The 18,043-nt window shown below is 34.1% G+C and overlaps 1 protein-coding gene across 2 annotated transcripts in view; it reads left to right on the forward strand.

Moving 5' to 3' along the window:
* The window catches only part of LRRCC1_1 (leucine rich repeat), a gene marked incomplete at its 5' end in the record, with an annotated part of 50,328 nt that overhangs the window by 19,647 nt on the left and 12,638 nt on the right, over positions 1-18,043 (forward strand). The window contains 12 exons of one of the 2 annotated variants that reach the window (XM_035729669.2): positions 686-756; positions 807-898; positions 3,023-3,122; positions 4,427-4,533; positions 5,305-5,385; positions 6,595-6,725; positions 8,724-8,840; positions 9,351-9,435; positions 10,213-10,326; positions 13,019-13,090; positions 15,551-15,625; positions 16,724-16,823. In XM_035729669.2, coding sequence (XP_035586350.1) covers positions 686-756; positions 807-898; positions 3,023-3,122; positions 4,427-4,533; positions 5,305-5,385; positions 6,595-6,725; positions 8,724-8,840; positions 9,351-9,435; positions 10,213-10,326; positions 13,019-13,090; positions 15,551-15,625; positions 16,724-16,823 — 1,145 coding nt within the window. Of the gene's footprint in view, positions 1-685; positions 757-806; positions 899-3,022; positions 3,123-4,426; positions 4,534-5,304; positions 5,386-6,594; positions 6,726-8,723; positions 8,841-9,350; positions 9,436-10,212; positions 10,534-13,018; positions 13,091-15,550; positions 15,626-16,723; positions 16,824-18,043 lie in introns of those variants that run through there. The other variant, XM_051217080.1, reaches the window with a different exon arrangement.

The raw sequence follows: 18,043 nt of genomic DNA on the forward strand, positions 1-18,043 counted from the left end.
TCAAGCTTTAACCTTCATCCGATTGTGGATGCGTCACAGTGGTGTGCTCACTGATGACATATATTAACAGCTTTAGATGATTGAAACGAAATCTCCAATGAAAATTACATTCTTATGTGCAGCACTCACCCACAGGATCGGTTCATGATTCCAATTTAAATAACTCAACAATTTCCACAACCCTATACTGATGATTATCATATGCTCACTAGTGACTTGAACTGAGAGGGAATTCTCAGAGTTCTAGTGGGGAACCGTGACCAGTGGAGTTGAACCATGAGAGGTGTGAAGCAGTTACCCACCGAAGACAATGGTAGATGGTCGCTCAAGATCATGAACCGATTGAATGTAGACAATAACCCCGTTGAATTCCGGCTCAGTAATCTACAGGTTATGTGTTCGCATGCATGACCAATGCTTTTGAATTCGAATCTCGCGTGCGGGATCGTGAATACTCACTTCTGAAGAGTCCCGTAGTAGGACGAAACTTCTGTCCAGTACTTCCAGGTTTTCAGTGATGATCTAACATTGATCAGTTGGAAATCCGAATTCAATATGGAAATCATCTTAACATCATAACAAATTATAGAAAATAGTATTGAAATGTGATCACTTTAACTGTTAAGATAACTTGATGGAAACATTTGAAAATAAACATCTTTTAATTTTCATTATATGATTTCAGTAAACACGAAAATTCTAAAAGATCCAATTCCACTGGATTGATGAATTTCAACAATCAATTAACTGATCAAAGTAAGAAAAAAAGTTCAAATTACTGATTACATAAATTTTGTTTTCACTAGAACACATACAAGATGTTCCTGTAACTATGAAGATTTCTCCTAATTCAAATATACAATCATATCATCATGGAAAAGAAATGAAAACATTGAATGTATGCTTTTTATTGTATTTATTCATATTTCTTCCCGATGTCTTTTTATTAAACCTAATTCAAGTAAACACAATACCAAGTGAATTAAACTTCACCTCATAGCACAAGCAAGTAGCTATCAGGACTCATTAGCTAAGTAGATAATGTGATGACTTTTGAAGCGAATGGTATTGGGTTCGAGTCCCGGAGTGTGCATCAACCTTGAGATGCAGGTACATCCAGTTGACGAGTTCCAAGTAGCACGAAACGTGCGTCCTGGATTTCACTGCTAACCACTATTCATCTTGGCTTCTAATTCACTTATGTTGTGTAAGGTTTGATATTCTATGAAATTTTCGTCAAAGATTTAAAATTCACAGTGATACAATCAAAAATAAATAAACCGTTTCTTGCTAAAGATATTGATGATTTGTTAGTCCACTTACAAGATGAATATAGTTACAACACTGCTTTACATATATGCTAACTAACTACATAATACACTTAGGTTTGAGTCCCAGAGTGAACATCAACTCTGAGACGTAGGTACATCTAGTTGATGAGTCCCAGATAGGACGAAATTTAAGTCCTCAATTCCAATGCTAACCACTATCCATTTTAACTACACAATATTTTAAAGATGTTTTATTCTCTGAGCTAAATGATTTATTCCTAAAGTGTTGATAGTTTTTTCTCGACAACATTATCAGTGATTTGTTAGAACTTTGCTGTTTGTTTTGTTAACATAGAACTTGTTTGGTTATTATCTGTCGGTGTATGATCATTACGTAGCTATCTTTTCTTAATATTTTTACTTCTGACCTGATCTCTTACCTTGGAGTTTTTTACCCTTTCCCTGATTAGTTGATAACCAAGGCAACTTCGATATGTCTATTGATTGATGATTTACTAAAGTATCATACTTCTAAAAAGTTCTCCATCCTCCTTTGTGTTTCGTCTGTCCAATATTTCGACATTTCTTCAGTTGAAATCATATCGATAGTTGTTCACATACATTTATATAAGATAAGTAATTTCGTGATGATTAACTGCTGGCTGAAGTTAATGTGGACATTAATGAAGCGGATGGCAACTTTATTTTGTGCAGTACTTCTCATAGTTACAATTTTTCTCGACCATATTGTTGATGGTTTTGCAAATTAATATGTCATATATTATATTTAAGAATATGGTAAACATAATCTCATGATCAGTACGTGTTGTTGCAGTTTTGATGACTTACTCACAATTGGTGCTTGAAAATTCCGTCTTATCCGTAAAATGAATTTGGGTGTGTATTTGATAATTAAATCTTAATTTTGATGACACATTCAAGTCTATAAGCCAATAATTTTTTTTGACAACGTTTCTGCATATTAGCATACGATACTATTATGGAGAGTCCTAATCCATGGTGAGAATGTCGTGAAGCGTAAAACGAGGCAGATCTGAACTAAGGTCACTCGCTGAAAATGAATTATTTGTAATTATCTTGATTTGTTTATACTACTGCATTACTACTCAATTGATCTGGAACCAAATACTCATGCTGTAGAAATAACTGTAAGCTCAATCCTTTTTGGGATATAGCAGTGCATATTGACTAGATATTAGATGTTAAGTTAGTGTACATTGAACATATTTCAACGAGAACAATAAGTGTAAGATCACGAACTGAGCAACTAAACTGTCATTTCTCTACATCCACAAAAATTTTACGCAATCTCAACATTCTTCATTCATTCATTTCATCACATAAGACAATGATACTATGCGATTTTTCTCTTTTTTTCTTTGCTCCAATCAACAACATTGCATCTTTTGTGTATTAGTTGAGCATTCATATTTGGATAAATAATCATGATTATTTACGAATATCCGACAAGACATTTTTCTTGAAAAGAGTCGGAGCCAACTAGCCATTTATTATAATCAGTCAGACTCATTGAAATCCTAGCTGTCATTAAATGTGTTAACGTTTATTGTTCGTCCAAGATGTTGTGACTGACATTTGTATATTTCTTTAATTCTTTTCATAATTCTACTGAATTCATAATCAGTAGTATAATTAGATATTTTCTTGTATAGACAACTTATTGTTTAGAAGACTATTGTATCTTAACATTTGAATTGACTTCTATATAGAAAATACTCTATGAATTTGATCAAGAAATATCACGAAGAAAACAATCTGAACAATTGTGTCAAGATTTAGTTAGTCGAATACGTGAATTAGAATTATCAGGTAAACTTACATTTTTTGATTGAAATCATGAACTGATTGATGTTAGACCACCGTTGGAAACCTGGAAGCACTGGACGGACGTTTTGACCTATTTTGGGACTCCTCAGCAGTGCGCATCCATGATCCCGTTCGTGGGATTCGAACTAAGGGACTTCAGTCTCGCGCGCGAACGCTTAACCTACATTTGTATTTCTCTAAAGTTAATTTATTATCTAAACAATTTAGTAATTTTATCGTTGAATTCATGAGTCAATTGAAACTAGATCACTATGGAAAATTTGGAAGTAAAGAACGGCTGTTTCACCTTAGTATGGAACTCCTCAAAATTGCACACCCACAATCTCACCCCACAAGATTCGGACCCAGGATCTATCAGTTTGATAATTATCAGTTCATTTATAACTGAATCATCTGTTTACTTGTAACTCATTTGAGAATTGTTAAGTAATAAACAGATGAATTAGAAAAGTTGAATAATCACAATTCGTTTTGTAAGATTTTCCATAGGATTATTTTCCCAATGACCACTTATTCAACTTGATCAAATCCAAATGAAGATTGTAGTGTAAATGTAAGATTAATCTAATTATGATGTATAAGTGATCAGTTCTGATAGACTGTTTAAATGTCAGGCATTAATTTTAAATCCTGAATATATCATTAACCGTTTTAATTACAAATAACCCAGTACTGTATAATATTGGACATTGATTATTCACTTTGTACCTAAAATTCGCTAGATTATAATTTATAAATGAACCAATCAGGTATAAGATAATAGGTCTCGGATTTTGGCGCGAAATTCACTCATTCATTCGGATAAATAGAGTTTTGGCATTATAGTTGATGTCAGTTCGTGATGAGAACTCTAAATTTAATTTCTAGCCTTAATCATCAATTGTAAATCATAATTTGAAATCCTCACACCAATTTATAACGCTCATTTGTTCCTAGTTATCAGGTGGACATCCTCAAGGTCACTTTAGCGTCGCTCGAAGGTCGTCCATAAATTACAATCTCACCTTAATATTATTATGTAATCATAGTGAGTAGCAGTGATTTCATTGAATAATTTGTAGTGATTTAAGTTGTTCACTCAATTAAGTTACTATCCATTTTGATGAAAATTAAAATCAATAACGATTGACTACCTTCTTGTTTCATCACTTTATACCCTTAAACATATCATGTTATTGGTAATACAATAGACAGTAGGGTTCTTTTTGTAGTTTAATATTTCATAAAGAGATTTATGTTGTCATGTGATTCATTATTAATTATAATATATTCACTTGTAATAAAAGCGATGGATCAGCATGAAGCATTGAAAGTCACAGAAGAATTGAAACAGGCATTTACTACAGAACATCAGGAAAAATTATTAGTACAATCTCAATTAAAGATAATCGAAGTAAATTTACAATTTTTCAATACTTCCTAAATTTCTGGTTTTTCTTTCAGCCAGTTTTTATCTGAAGTTTTGTTTAACATTTAGGATGTTATAAGTAAAGATGGATAATGGTTAGCAGTGGAATCCACGACGCGCGTTTCGCCCTATTCGAGACTCATCAACTGGATGTACCTACATCTCAGAGTTGATGTTCACTCTGAGACTCGAATCCAGTATTGTTTGCTTCAAATGCCATCGCGTTATCCACTTAGCGAACGGTACTGAGATGCAATTACGTCCAGCCGACGAGTTCCAAGTAGGACGAAACACGCGTCTTGAATTTCACTGCTAGTCACTATCTATTTTTGCTTAAAAAGCTTGTTACCTAAAACAATATCGAAGCAGTTCGCACAGAATGCACATATGTCAACAACAAAACTGATCAATTGCACTCCTAAAATAACAATGGTAAGATACAAGTAAACAAACTATCATTTGTGAACTTTTTATTCGAGTGATACCAAAGTGTTATTGAGAAACTTCAACCCCTTACTAAAGTCAAAGTACGGTTATAACTTTGTGTAAAGAACCTAGTTTAAGAGATAGAATTAAAGATTTTATCACGAACCAATATCGGTTATAATGCCTAAAAGGTATTAAATGAAGATTCATTATCTTAAATCTGGTTCCGTAGCAAGCTATTACGTTATTAACTAACTAAATGGTTTGTTCATTGTTTCCATGTTGATTAATCACCTTCTTTTTTTTATTTTGTTCAAATGTTAAATGTAGCAAAAATTTAATGACATGTGTCAAATTGTTGATCATTTACAAGCAAAAGAAAATGAAGTTAAAGATCGATATGAACGAGAGGTACAGTCGATAATTGATGGATAAACAACTTTCATATGTTCTTTATTACCTTTTTTAAAAAAAAGGGACTATCAGTGTTCTGCCTTAAATTACATCTTAATACGATCAGTCAGAATCAGTGATCTCCCAATCTCATTTGATCGATATAAACGATATCCTATGTCGAACGATATAAAACCCTACATACTTTGGATGACTCTCCTTATTATAGTTTTAAAAGTCAGATAAACCGATTAGTCAAAGACTTTATTAAATAACAGTACAGTGTAATTGATAGGTTGATTCTTTGTAAGTCTATACAATTTCTTTATTTAATGTACATTTGAGAGGAATTGGAATCAAAGTTAAACAATCAATCTGATTTTCTTACTTTATGATAAAATGAAACTGTTATAAAATGTAGTCTAATAGTATACGACTACTAAACATTTGTTTACCTACTAACTTCAGTCTTGTGATATCTGGTTGAAGTTAGATATACATACCATTGGATTCCGGTTCAGTGGTTTAGAGGTTAGATGTTTGCTTATGAGATCGAACGTCCTGGATTCAATATCCGACGGCAGGTTCACAGATGTGCACTTTTGAGAAGTCCTGTATAAGGACGAAACAACTATCCAGTGTTTCTTGGTTTACAGTGTTGGTCCAACTGAGATAAATTCATGGTCTCAAAAACATTTACTACAATCACATACTGAAAAAACTTTCGATGATCTGACCTATTATTCTCGAAACTTTAATAGATTAATAATGAGTAGTAAAATAAATTGATATATTGTGGGGATACCCATGGATAAACTCGAGCAAGCTCTAAGAAGCTCAAAAAGAGCCGAAGATATTCTATTCAATCATTTTTTGGAAGAATATTTCAGAATCTCCACGTGTAGCTTCCCTATTGGACAAATGCTAATAACCCTCTGTATACGGATTAGAAGACTATAATGATGATTTTGTTTTTACTGAAAACTATAAATACCACAATTGATACTGTTTGGAATAGCATTCCTTTCACGTCTCCTCTTTCTTCTCATTTGTAAATTGAAGGATTCTGGCGTTCGATTGTTCAAGTTAGACGTGGTGTATTAAGAATCTAAGCTCTAGATATAACACCTATCATTTTATACTACTTATCATATTGTTTCCTTTTATTAGTTATACCTGATTGGGTTTGTTTTTTCAATAATAGTTGATAAATATTTCTCTTCCTAGATTGAAAATTTAAACAAACTCATAAGTGAATTACGCGCAGATAATAAAAATGCATTGACAAGAGCAGAAAATTCTGAACAGAAACTAGACAAAACCAAAACATTATTACGTAATCGTGAAGCAGATTATGAGTAAGTGAGAATAGAGGTCGAAATTGGGATCATTTGAATTATCTTCAAGAAAAAGATCAGCTTATTTATTTTTTGTTGTTGAAATATTCAGAAATGATATTTCATATAAAACATAATCTATTGTCTATGTTAATTGAAGGACTTAATCGACACTTATTTCTTGTTGTTAGACACTACAACGATCACTGAAATCTAATCAGCAATTTACTTACTTAGTTAGTTACTTACGTCTGTTACTCCCAATGGAGCATAGGCCACCGACCAGCATTCTCCAACCCACTCTGTCCTGAGCCTTCCTTTCCAGTTCTATCCAATCAACAATGTAGTTACCAAATTTATGAACTGAAAAACAATTTTTCACGACTATTTGACAAATTTGAAGCTTTTGAGATAGGGTTTACCATGCTGACTCAGTCAGTCAGCTACAACGTATGGTCAGGCACATATATGCATCCGTCCAAGTTTCCATACCTCATTAGCACAACAAGATGAACACAGAATTCATAGAACTAGTTAATTCAATAGTGGTAATCTATAAAAGAGAGATTGCATATAAGGACATAGTACGGTAAGAAGGAATTAGTTGGTAGAAAGAAAGATATGAAGTGATTTTAATCTCATAGTTTAAGTGAAGACAGAGAGTGTATACACCTACACCATTGTGATCGATTCTGAGCCATGTCACCCAGAGTTTCCAGCCATTGGTTGCGATAGTCACGCGGACTCCAACCAAGTAGTCTGTATCTACCAACATGGCTAAGGCTAGAAGTTAGTGACTTTGTGGATTGATGCCACATTTTAGTTTGGCCACGCCTAACTCCCTTCTAACCACCCCTAACACTAGTCAGCGTTGTGCGTCGTGGTAATCGATGTTCAGACATACGTAACACGCGACCCAGCCATATCAGTCGATGAAGATTCACTATGCTAACTGCTCCATTATCGTTTAGCATTGTGGAATCTAATTATGATTTCTGAATAGAACTACTTTAAGCTAATAATAGCCTGAGTGAAATCTTCAAGCATGTGGAATTGACTATATTTTGTCAGTTATTAACGGAGGATAAATTCCATCATTTGAAATATTGCACACTTACAATATCGGCTTTTTTAAGTCAACTTACATTTCCAATGATGTTTTTCATTTATAGACTTCAACTTGTCAAGTTGTCGATTTGAATTACCAAGGGAAATACCGGTAAAACTATAATTTATGAACGACCTTTGTGTAACGCTAAAAGGACCTTGGAACGTTGACCTACTTACCAGGGTTAAATGAGGGATATATATTAGTGCTAGGCAATAGGATTAGGATTTACAGTTGAATGTTAGGGTTCAGAATCAGATTCAATGTTTTCATCACGAACTAACATCATTTATAATTCCAAAATGGTATTTAGCCAAATTAGGGGATAAATTTCGCGCCAAAATCTAAGATTTGCAATCTTAAATGTAATTGGTTCGCCCATAAGTTATAGTCTCGCTGAAATTTCTAGTCACTAATGAATATCACAATAAACATTATTCACTGTACAACTGTGTCCGGTAGAGACAGTTATCTATCTCAGTACAATGGAAAATAGTTGCGCAATTTCGTAGATTGGTTGAGGTTAGACATGAACACAATTGGATGCTGGTTCAATGGTCTAGAGGTTAAGCGTTCGCACGTGAGACTGAAAGCCCTGGGTTCGAGTCCCGCGAACGGGATCATGGATGCGCACTGCTGAGGAGTCCCACAAAAGAACGAAACGGCCGTCCAGTGCTTCCAGGTTTTCAATGCTAGTCTAAAATCAATCAGATCATGATCTCAATCAAAAACTTAATAATCTCCACGACACTAATACTGACAACTGTTTTAGACGGATAAATTTTTAAGCCAATAACAATGTTTATTGGTTTACTGTTAATCAATAATTTTGTGCATATCAATCTGCAATCAACTGTTACTCATTTGCACTTTTTATTCATTTTCAATTTCTTTCTTGTCATTTTATATAGAAAAGAATTAAATAATCGTTATAAATTGGATAGTCCAGAATTATCTAAGTTTATATCAGCAAAAATTGATCTGGAACGAGCACATCACCAAAAAGATATTGATTTGCTTCAAGAAAAGTATGTTTTACTTACTTTTACAAGTGTTTTCACAGTTGAAATCATGAGTCGATCTAAGCTAGATAACCATTGAAAACATGAACATCCGTTCCATCTCAATACGGGACTACTCAACAGTGTGTATCCATGATCCCGCACGCGTACGCTTAACCTCTAGACCATTGAGTCGGTATCCAACGGTGTTAATGTTTAACCTCACCCAATCCACGAAATTTCGCGACCATCTTCCATTGTACTGAGGTAGATACCTGTAACTACTCGACAAGGATTAGCTGCACTGGTTACAGCTTCTCACTAGAACTCCGAGAATTCCCTCATATGGTAATGATCATTATACGGTTGTGAATATTATTAAGTTACATATTAGTTGCATATTATATTATACACAAGCCTACAACAAAAACTCTTCCGAGAGCCCTTCTAGAGTTACAACTGGTTAAAGAGGGAGGGGGCTGGGTTCTGGATTAGTAACTCCATCTTCGTGATTCTAATATTTCTTTATTTTACTAGATTAATCGACAGTACTAAACGTTACACAGCTCTTGAAGATGAATTCAGAATGGCATTGAGAATTGAAGCAGAACGATATGATACAGTATGTTTATGCTTGTGAATAATTTTGTACTAAATTTCTGTTATAGTGATTAATTTATTTTTGCCATACAAAATCGATTGTTTCTTTTTTTGGAAATGATTTATTATTATTATCTAATGGAATCGTATTTCCAGTTGTCATTGGTCAATGAGACGGGAAATGATTACAGAGATTATGTAATATACCACTTGATGTATGATTACTTATGAGTTATTCTTATCACTTACTTACTTAGGCCTGTTACTCCGATTGGAGCATAGACCACCAACCAGCACTCTCCAACCTACACTGTCCTGAACCTACCTTTCTAGTTCTATCCAACTGTTGTTCATTCTTCTTATATCTGTCTCCATTTCCCGGCGTAATGTGTTCTTTGATCTTTCTCTTTTCCTTTGGCCTTGAGGATTCCATGTGAGGGCTTGCCTTGTGACGTAGTTGGATGCTTTCCTCAATATGTGTCCTATCCACTTCTAGCACTTCTTCCTCCGCTGGGATCTGGTTTGTTCTCTACCACAGTAGATTGTTGTTGCTGATAGTTTCTGACCAAGGGATTTGAAGTATATTGCGTAGACAACTGTTAATAAACACTTGTATATTGTGGATGATTGCTTTCTTAGTTCTCCAAGTTCCCATCCCATACAGTGGAACTGTCTTGACATTTGTATTGAAAATGTTGACTTTGGTGTTGATTGACAGACAGTTGTTTTGAGTTCCGTCTGGAGCCTGATATATTCGTTGCTTTACTTTTAATCTTTTATGTCATTACTCTAATTGTAGTTACTTAAAACATCAGATTTATGTAAAAATGAATTGATCAATACACAATTACAATTAAAAGAAATGATAGAACGTGAAGAATCTGCACGTTGTTTAATTCAAGAGTTAAATACGGTAACCACTTTTCTGATTTCTTTGTTTTTCTTTTTATATCAATTTTTGCATTTTATTAAAGTTGAGATAATGTCTTGTAACTAATTCATGACACACGCTTTGTTCTGTTACGATAATGATAAGATGTAATCATGTTAAGTCTTGCAGATCGAACGCTATATTCGTTTCCTAAGTTATTCTGTAACCCCCAAACTAGAACTATACAGCGACCCGAACACGAGAGAGAAGACGCAAAGTATGCGGGAAGTACAGAAAGTACAGGGTTTTTATAGTATTTTAAATGTCCTTGGGTTGCTAGAAGATTCTGGAATGCTACTAAACATAGTAGCAGTGTAGCAATCAGACAATCAGAACGTTTCGCCCCCTTTATATTTTTGGCTAAAACTTCAACTGAACGCTGATTGGAGGAAGCGCTTCTTAGTGTTTCCTGATCCTTGCTTGTCTTTTGCGAGAAATTTGCCGTATCACCCCAACAAATCATATCTCTCTTTTGATGTTCATACCGATACTTGAACTCACTACTTCCTTTGTCAAAAACACTCAATGTATTATCTACTGAGATACTGAGTTCTGATATACAAACCACTTTTATAGAGGATATGAATTTTGTTTATAAAAGTTTGTATTTTCTTGTTGTTAATGTTAAGAATTGGAAATGATTAGTACTTATGTGTGCATCTTGAACAGATTATCTCGATAATGACATTTAATTATAAACTTCTATTGAAGTCTTAGTCTTTAACATCAACGACGGAAGATTAAAAACCCTTAGAAATCTTCTGTATTTATTCTTTGTTATTGTTGTATTGGAGTATTTATGCATTGCAAAATTATTACATAAGTTCATCAGTTTTGATATAGTTCGGTAGCCAAGTAAAACTATTCATTGTATTCTATTTTGAGTCGTACTTTTTTGTCCGGGGTTTCGCATACGATATGGTTGACCAAACTCAACTGAGAGAGTCGAGACTTAAATCTAATGCATAATAGTTAAAAAGTTTCATCTTGCAAAGCTGACATTCCATACGTTTTGTATGATTCATGATGAGTGAAGTGGTTATGGACGACTAGCACGTATATTAATCAAAATATATTATGTCATTAACCAATTTCACATCATGGCCTACTGATATCCACATCTCAATTCAATACTACTCACTAGGTGGCTACACAATTTATTTGCAATACTTCGAATACTACTGTGTTTAAAGTCTACACATTTGTTCTGTTTTCATTCATCTTATTTCATAGCTGTAAAGAAATACTAAGCGGACCACTCAGCGTACTCATACTTTGATAGGCAAACAGATCATCAACTGTTTAAAATTACTACAATCTCCACAAAACCCCTTCTGATACTAATCAACATATGCTCACTAGTGACTGGCTTCAAGATATATATCCTGGAGTTCTAGTGAGAAGCAGTGACCAGTGGAGTCCAACCGGGTCATTTGTGAGGTAGTAACTCACTGATGACTATTGTGGATGTGTCGCTCAATTTCGTGGATTAGTTGAAGTTAAACATTAACACCATTGGATGCCGGCTCAGTTGTCTAGTTTGTCAAGCGCCTGGCACGAGACTGATAGGTCTTGGGTTCGAATCCCGTGAGGCGGGGTCGTGGATGCGCACTGCTGAGAAGTCCCATACTAGGACGAAACGGCCTTCCAGTACTTCCAGGTTTTCCATGGTGGTCTAGCTTCAATTGACTCATGATCTCAACTGTTGAAAAAAAGAACACTTCCATCCAGAAATAGAAAAGGACTGAAGGTTTATATCTGTAAATTTGTCTTATGTTTTTTGGACTATCCTAGTAGATTAGAATGTTCACTTTTTGGGTTTGCCTTCATCAAGTGCGTTGGTCAAACGATCAGTTCTTATCAGTCAGTCGGTCATTCAGCAACAACGTAGTACTTCGTACGTATGTATATCAGTTCAAGTTGTCATATCACATTATCACGGAGATACAATTGTCGATTCAAATCCCATAGTGGTAGAGGTAGTAAAAGTATAAGCAGTAATCGGGAAGATTAGGGTTTGAAGATGTTATTCAAGGAATAAATTTGGTGTATGTATGGTTTGTCCAGTAAATATGCGAATTAAGCTACAAAGTGTGTCAGTTATAAGCAACTAGTCTAACGATAAGTGTCATTAAGCTCTAACGCTAATCATCTAGATTCATTTCGATCTTGTCAACCTGTCATTATTCATCTGCTGATTGTTAAATTTTGAAAATCCCTTTAAAGTATGACTTTTAATCCATTAATACTCAGTTTTTTCCACATGTTCCAGTCCTATGATTTATTCACTGCATTAGATCACCACCTCTACTTATCAAAATCAGGACTGATGTTTCATTTTATTCACAAAAATCTGAAATAGTCCTAAGGTGACTATATGGAGATGACGTTATATGCAATGATGAGGGAGCACCTGAAAAAAAAAGATCTTGGACGATTTTCATGTATATTTTGAACGATGGAAACGGACACAGGACACATATTTTCCCGTAGAATATCGAGTACTTTGAAGGAGATCAAATTAATGTATCCTAAACTCAATCAAGCATAGTTTATATGGTTTTAATCCATATATATGTGGTTAGTGATGATTTTTAAGATCACTACTCTTTTATTTCATAGGAGACTTGAACTGTCATCTATTCTTTGTTATTCCCTCTTTTTTCTAATGTAGGTAGTTAAGGAACAAAAATCTAAGCACACAAGTGAACAAAAAGCTCATCTTCTATTACAGCACAATTTAAAAGTAACGTTTTTACAATGAAATAGAGTGATGTTTGTCAAAATTCATTGTGTTTTTGTTTTGCTTATCTGTTGTGTATTGTCTTATTATTTCCACTAATTGAGATTCTTTTACGCTGTTAGTAGCCCAGGAGCCATGACCCTTCTACATTCCGCGTCATTTCTCTTCACTTCTCCGATATTTGGCCTGGATCAAAGATTGTGTGAAATATGCGTATTCGAAATTCATTCTCTTATTTGACTTATTTAATTCCGTTATTGACTAACGCGATTTAAGCCGATGATTATATACGAGGACTAACGATATGTATATCTTAATAGCAATCAGAAACGATCTCACTGGTGTCAGATCACGGACCACTAATGTGGTGAGCCCGACGTGATTCGAACACGCAACCTGGTCAGTCTGATCAAACTGGAATCATTAAACGCTAAATGACCGATAACCCACACAGAATTCTAATCAGTTAACCAAAGTAAACTATCAATGCAAAACGGTTCTGTAACCAAATGAATGAATGATTTTCTAGCAAAAATCAAAGACGCATTACCTGACTAGTTAGTTCATAAAATGGAATACAGCTAAGTTAATGTTTGTTTCAGGATTAGGAGTTTAATATTAGAATTTAGGAATATTGTCAATTCGCCTATTACACACAATCTGCAAAACCGGAATTTGAAGATTCAATGCATTCAGTATTATGATTTTTCTAATTTCCCGCCGTCATATCAAACGTTTTGAACAGTATACAAAGATATTTCTTCACGTTATTCATGATATTTTAATTTAGCTCAGAAACTTTTCTATTTAAACATTAAAACTTATAACAGGATACGTGTCTGTGAATTCGTAGCGCATTCATTCTTCAACGTTCAATATGTATGTGGTATCAGGAATTTTCAGGCATTTTTCCATTCATCTACTGAATGTGTATATGTACTAGATATAAGAGTATATTTCCCATTGAGGATTTTACTTCAAGCTTTAACCTTCATTTTGTGTTTTTTTCCATCATCCGATTAGTGATGCATCACAGTGTCGTGTTCACTGATGACATATATTAATAGCTTTAGATAACTGAAACGAAATCTCCAATGAAAATTACATTCTTATATGAAGCACTCACTCACCCATAGGATGAACGGAAAGTGCTGTATAATGCCCTTCTATTGAATATTGAAAGAAAGGATAGTTTTCCTTATAATTCAAACTCACGTGATTGCGTATATCACCATGAGTAAATCACAATGTACTAGAAACCAGCATATTTATGTCACCAATTCAGTAATGGGTTTATAGTTAATTTACTCTAATTTACGAATGATCAAGGACATTTATAATCAGAAGGGGTTTTATGGAGGTTTTAGAAATTTCAATAGTTAAAATCATGAGTCAATTGAAGCTAGACCACCATGGAAAACTTGGAAACACTGGACGGCCGTTTCATTCTAGTATGGGGCTCCTCAAAAGTGCGCAGTGGTCTAATGGTTGAACGCTCGCGCACGGGGCTGATAGATCCTGGGTTCGAATCTCGCCGGGGGCGGGATCGTGGATGCGCACTGCTGAGGATTCCCATACTAGGACGAAACAGCCGTCCAGTGCTTCCAGATTTTCCATGGTGGTCTAGCTTCAATTGACTCATGATTTCAACCATTCAAATTTGTAATATTAAGTTGAGTAGAAGTTTACAATTTGGGCAAAAGTACCACTAACCAAGTGTTTAATCAATACGCATTAAAGATAATATAGATAGAACTCCTATAGAATGCTTCCCGAGTTCCACATTTTCATTTCAGCCTTCTTGAAGTTAGATAGAAAAAAACAATCGGGTTACTCACTATATACCCTAATTTAAGGTAAAATTAAACTTTTGTTTCAATTAATAAGATAATCTTGTACTATAACTGGGAATCTATTGACAACCTGGATTTTCACTATTATTTATTGGTAAAATTTGTCTGTGCCATATTCGATATTAACCAGTTAATTTGTCAACTAACTTACACATTTAGATAATATAACAGCTACTAGTGTGAACGTTATTTACGTGTTTGGGGTTAGAATCCATTGATCCATCAGTCACCTGTGTATGATATTGTTGGTAATTGTCAAATTACTAGATACATTGATTTCTGGAACTGAAACTTCATCATGAATAACTACTAAATCATGATAATAAGTGATCATTGATGGTAGTTTCGAGGCAACTGTACAAGAAGGTTATGTATTAATCTTGACTCGAACTATTCTATTCTATGAAAATCATTATCACGAAACTTCACTTATGCTGTAGTATGCGTAAATCAATACTGATTGACATCTTCTGTTCATTGACAAGACAGTTTATCGGATATTCACATATATACTTTATACAGTATTTCTCCAATTCTAATAAACATCATTTGTCTTAACTATCATAGAATACACTAATTTATTTTCACATTATCTTTATATATTTTACAGGAACGTATTGCAACTTTGGAAATGCATTTAGAAGAAGCACAAACACGAATTAGAAATCATGAAAATTTACGAAAGGTTATTGGTTTTATACCTAGGAACTGTATTCATGAACTATAGTCACTGTTCCTTAATAATTCTTATCAAACATTTTGGGATGCATAATTTGTTTGAGTTGGTATGCAGAATCCATCTAGGGGAGTTGAAAAACCCTGATTCCAAACTAATGGTTTACATGGACTCCAGTATCCTGAAGGAATAAATAGCGTATGAACCAATCGTTGGTCACCGGCTACCATGTGACTGCATCCCCTGACGTTGTTCCACTTCATTGTGGATCAGGTCTTTATGTCGAAGACTCCGGATGTGGCCCCCTAAGAAAACTACCTGCTTTGGTCTGGGCACCCGGGTATTATCATAGCCCACACAAAAATCAAGTGACTTGTGTGGCACATATGTATTCAGTGCCCCTTTGTACCAATATTTATGCGTTCAAATAAACTAATTCGTCGTTGAACCTTAAGCGTCAGTTATGAGATTACTTATACATTGTACACGAATTTTGGATTAATTATACAGGGAAAATACGTTCACCTCAATATTTCCTTATAATGTATAAATGAGCAATACAGATCAAACAAATAGAAGTATCTGTTCAACAATCATTTGTTATTAATCCATAATGAACAATCTATCCTTAGGTTGAGACATGTTAACTATACTCAAACAGCTTTAGTTGATCATTCTAGTTAGTCCTTTTTCTAATTTATATTGTTATATCTAGAGCTTAGATTCTTATTATAACGCGTACAACTAGAGCACTCGAATGCTAGAACACTTCAAAGTTGCAAATGAAGACAAGTGAAAGGAATGCTATTCCAAACAGTTTCAAATGTGGTATAAAACTCTCAGATATTTATAGTTTTTAGTGTAAAGAAAATCATCATTATAGTCCTCCAATCCGCATACAGGGGGTTATTAGCATTTGTCCAACTACACGTGGGGATTCTAGAATATTCTTCCAAAACATGATTGAATAGAATATCTTCGGCTGTTTCTGAGCTTCTTAGGGCTTCCTCGAGTTGATCCATGAAATGTCCTCATATATGTGAAATTTGATTCAGTAAAATTCCTTGATTTGTAATAAACATTATCTTGTCTGTTTGTTGATTATAGGAATTGAAACAACAAAAAGCTGAAATGACAGCTCAAGAATCAATTATTGCTGGATTAAAAGCTGAAAGACGTAATTGGAGTGAAGAATTGGCTAAGCAAGGTTAATATTACCTTTGTCATTATTTGTTTTCTTCGTTTTAATGTGTGGTTAGTTATTCTTTTGTTTTATTATAATACTTGACAAGTTGGATCGATGCATCATTTTCCATAAACTTCATTGTTCTCTCATTCTTCAAATACTGACGGTAAGGTAAAAGATATTTGACTGTTCCCTAAACGTTCAAAAGTACTAAACAAACATACTTGAACACTTCAAAGATCAGTACGTCGTATCTATGTGTCATTTTTTGAGAAATAGTAGTAACCAAACGGTAGTCACAACTAGGTCATGCATAGTATTTTTTTCAAAATTCCAATTGAAGTAGTAATATTAAGCGATATCTGTTCTTCATATTTTAGAAAACCCTTGGTAAATCTAGTTTTACTGAACTTTCAGCTTATAATAACTGAATTTAGCTAACATTAAATCGCAGATTCAAAATGAATAGTCAAACAAATTAACGGATGATGGCGCAACTTCTTGGATTGGTTAAAGTTAGACATGAACACCGTTGAATTCCGGCTCAGTAGTCTAGATGTTAAGCGTTCGCGCGCGAGACTAATAGGTCCTGGGTTCGAATCTTGCGTGTGAGATCATGAGTACGCACTATTGAGAAGTCCTATTCTAGAACGAAACGGTCGTCCAGTGCTTCCAGGTTTTCCATGGTGGTCTAGCTTTAATCGACTCATGAATTCAACTATTAAATAGCAAATAATAATTAAAATCATAACAAATTCTGTTATGATTCCAAGTTAATACGATTAACTTTTAGACTATATGATATAAATTTCTTTGTGTTAACTTGTGACCTTCTTCCATATGAATATACTAAGTAATGATACCGCCAATTAAAGAACAGTGGTTTATCGACTAGACCAACGACACACAAAATTTATTCTCCTCATGGAAACAGTTAGATAATTACTGATTGTTCCATAATAGTTTATATTATCTCATTATTAAGAATCAATAATAATAAATTTTGGTGATTCTTTGTTGAAAACTACATCTGTTAGTGGAATATAAATTGCATTAATACATGTTCCATGTACGATTGTGTTGGTGCACGTTGACTGGATAAGAATTAGCCAATCAGCACTAATCAATACTTGAAGAACACTAGAATCTTTTCATTTATAAATGGTATAAATATACTAACGTTTCTCCCATTACACCTTGTTATTTGGAATATAATCTCTTTTCTATTCAACCGTGTTCTG

Source organism: Schistosoma haematobium, chromosome 6 (genome assembly GCF_000699445.3).
Source record: "Schistosoma haematobium chromosome 6, whole genome shotgun sequence".
Classification (NCBI taxonomy): domain Eukaryota; kingdom Metazoa; phylum Platyhelminthes; class Trematoda; order Strigeidida; family Schistosomatidae; genus Schistosoma; species Schistosoma haematobium.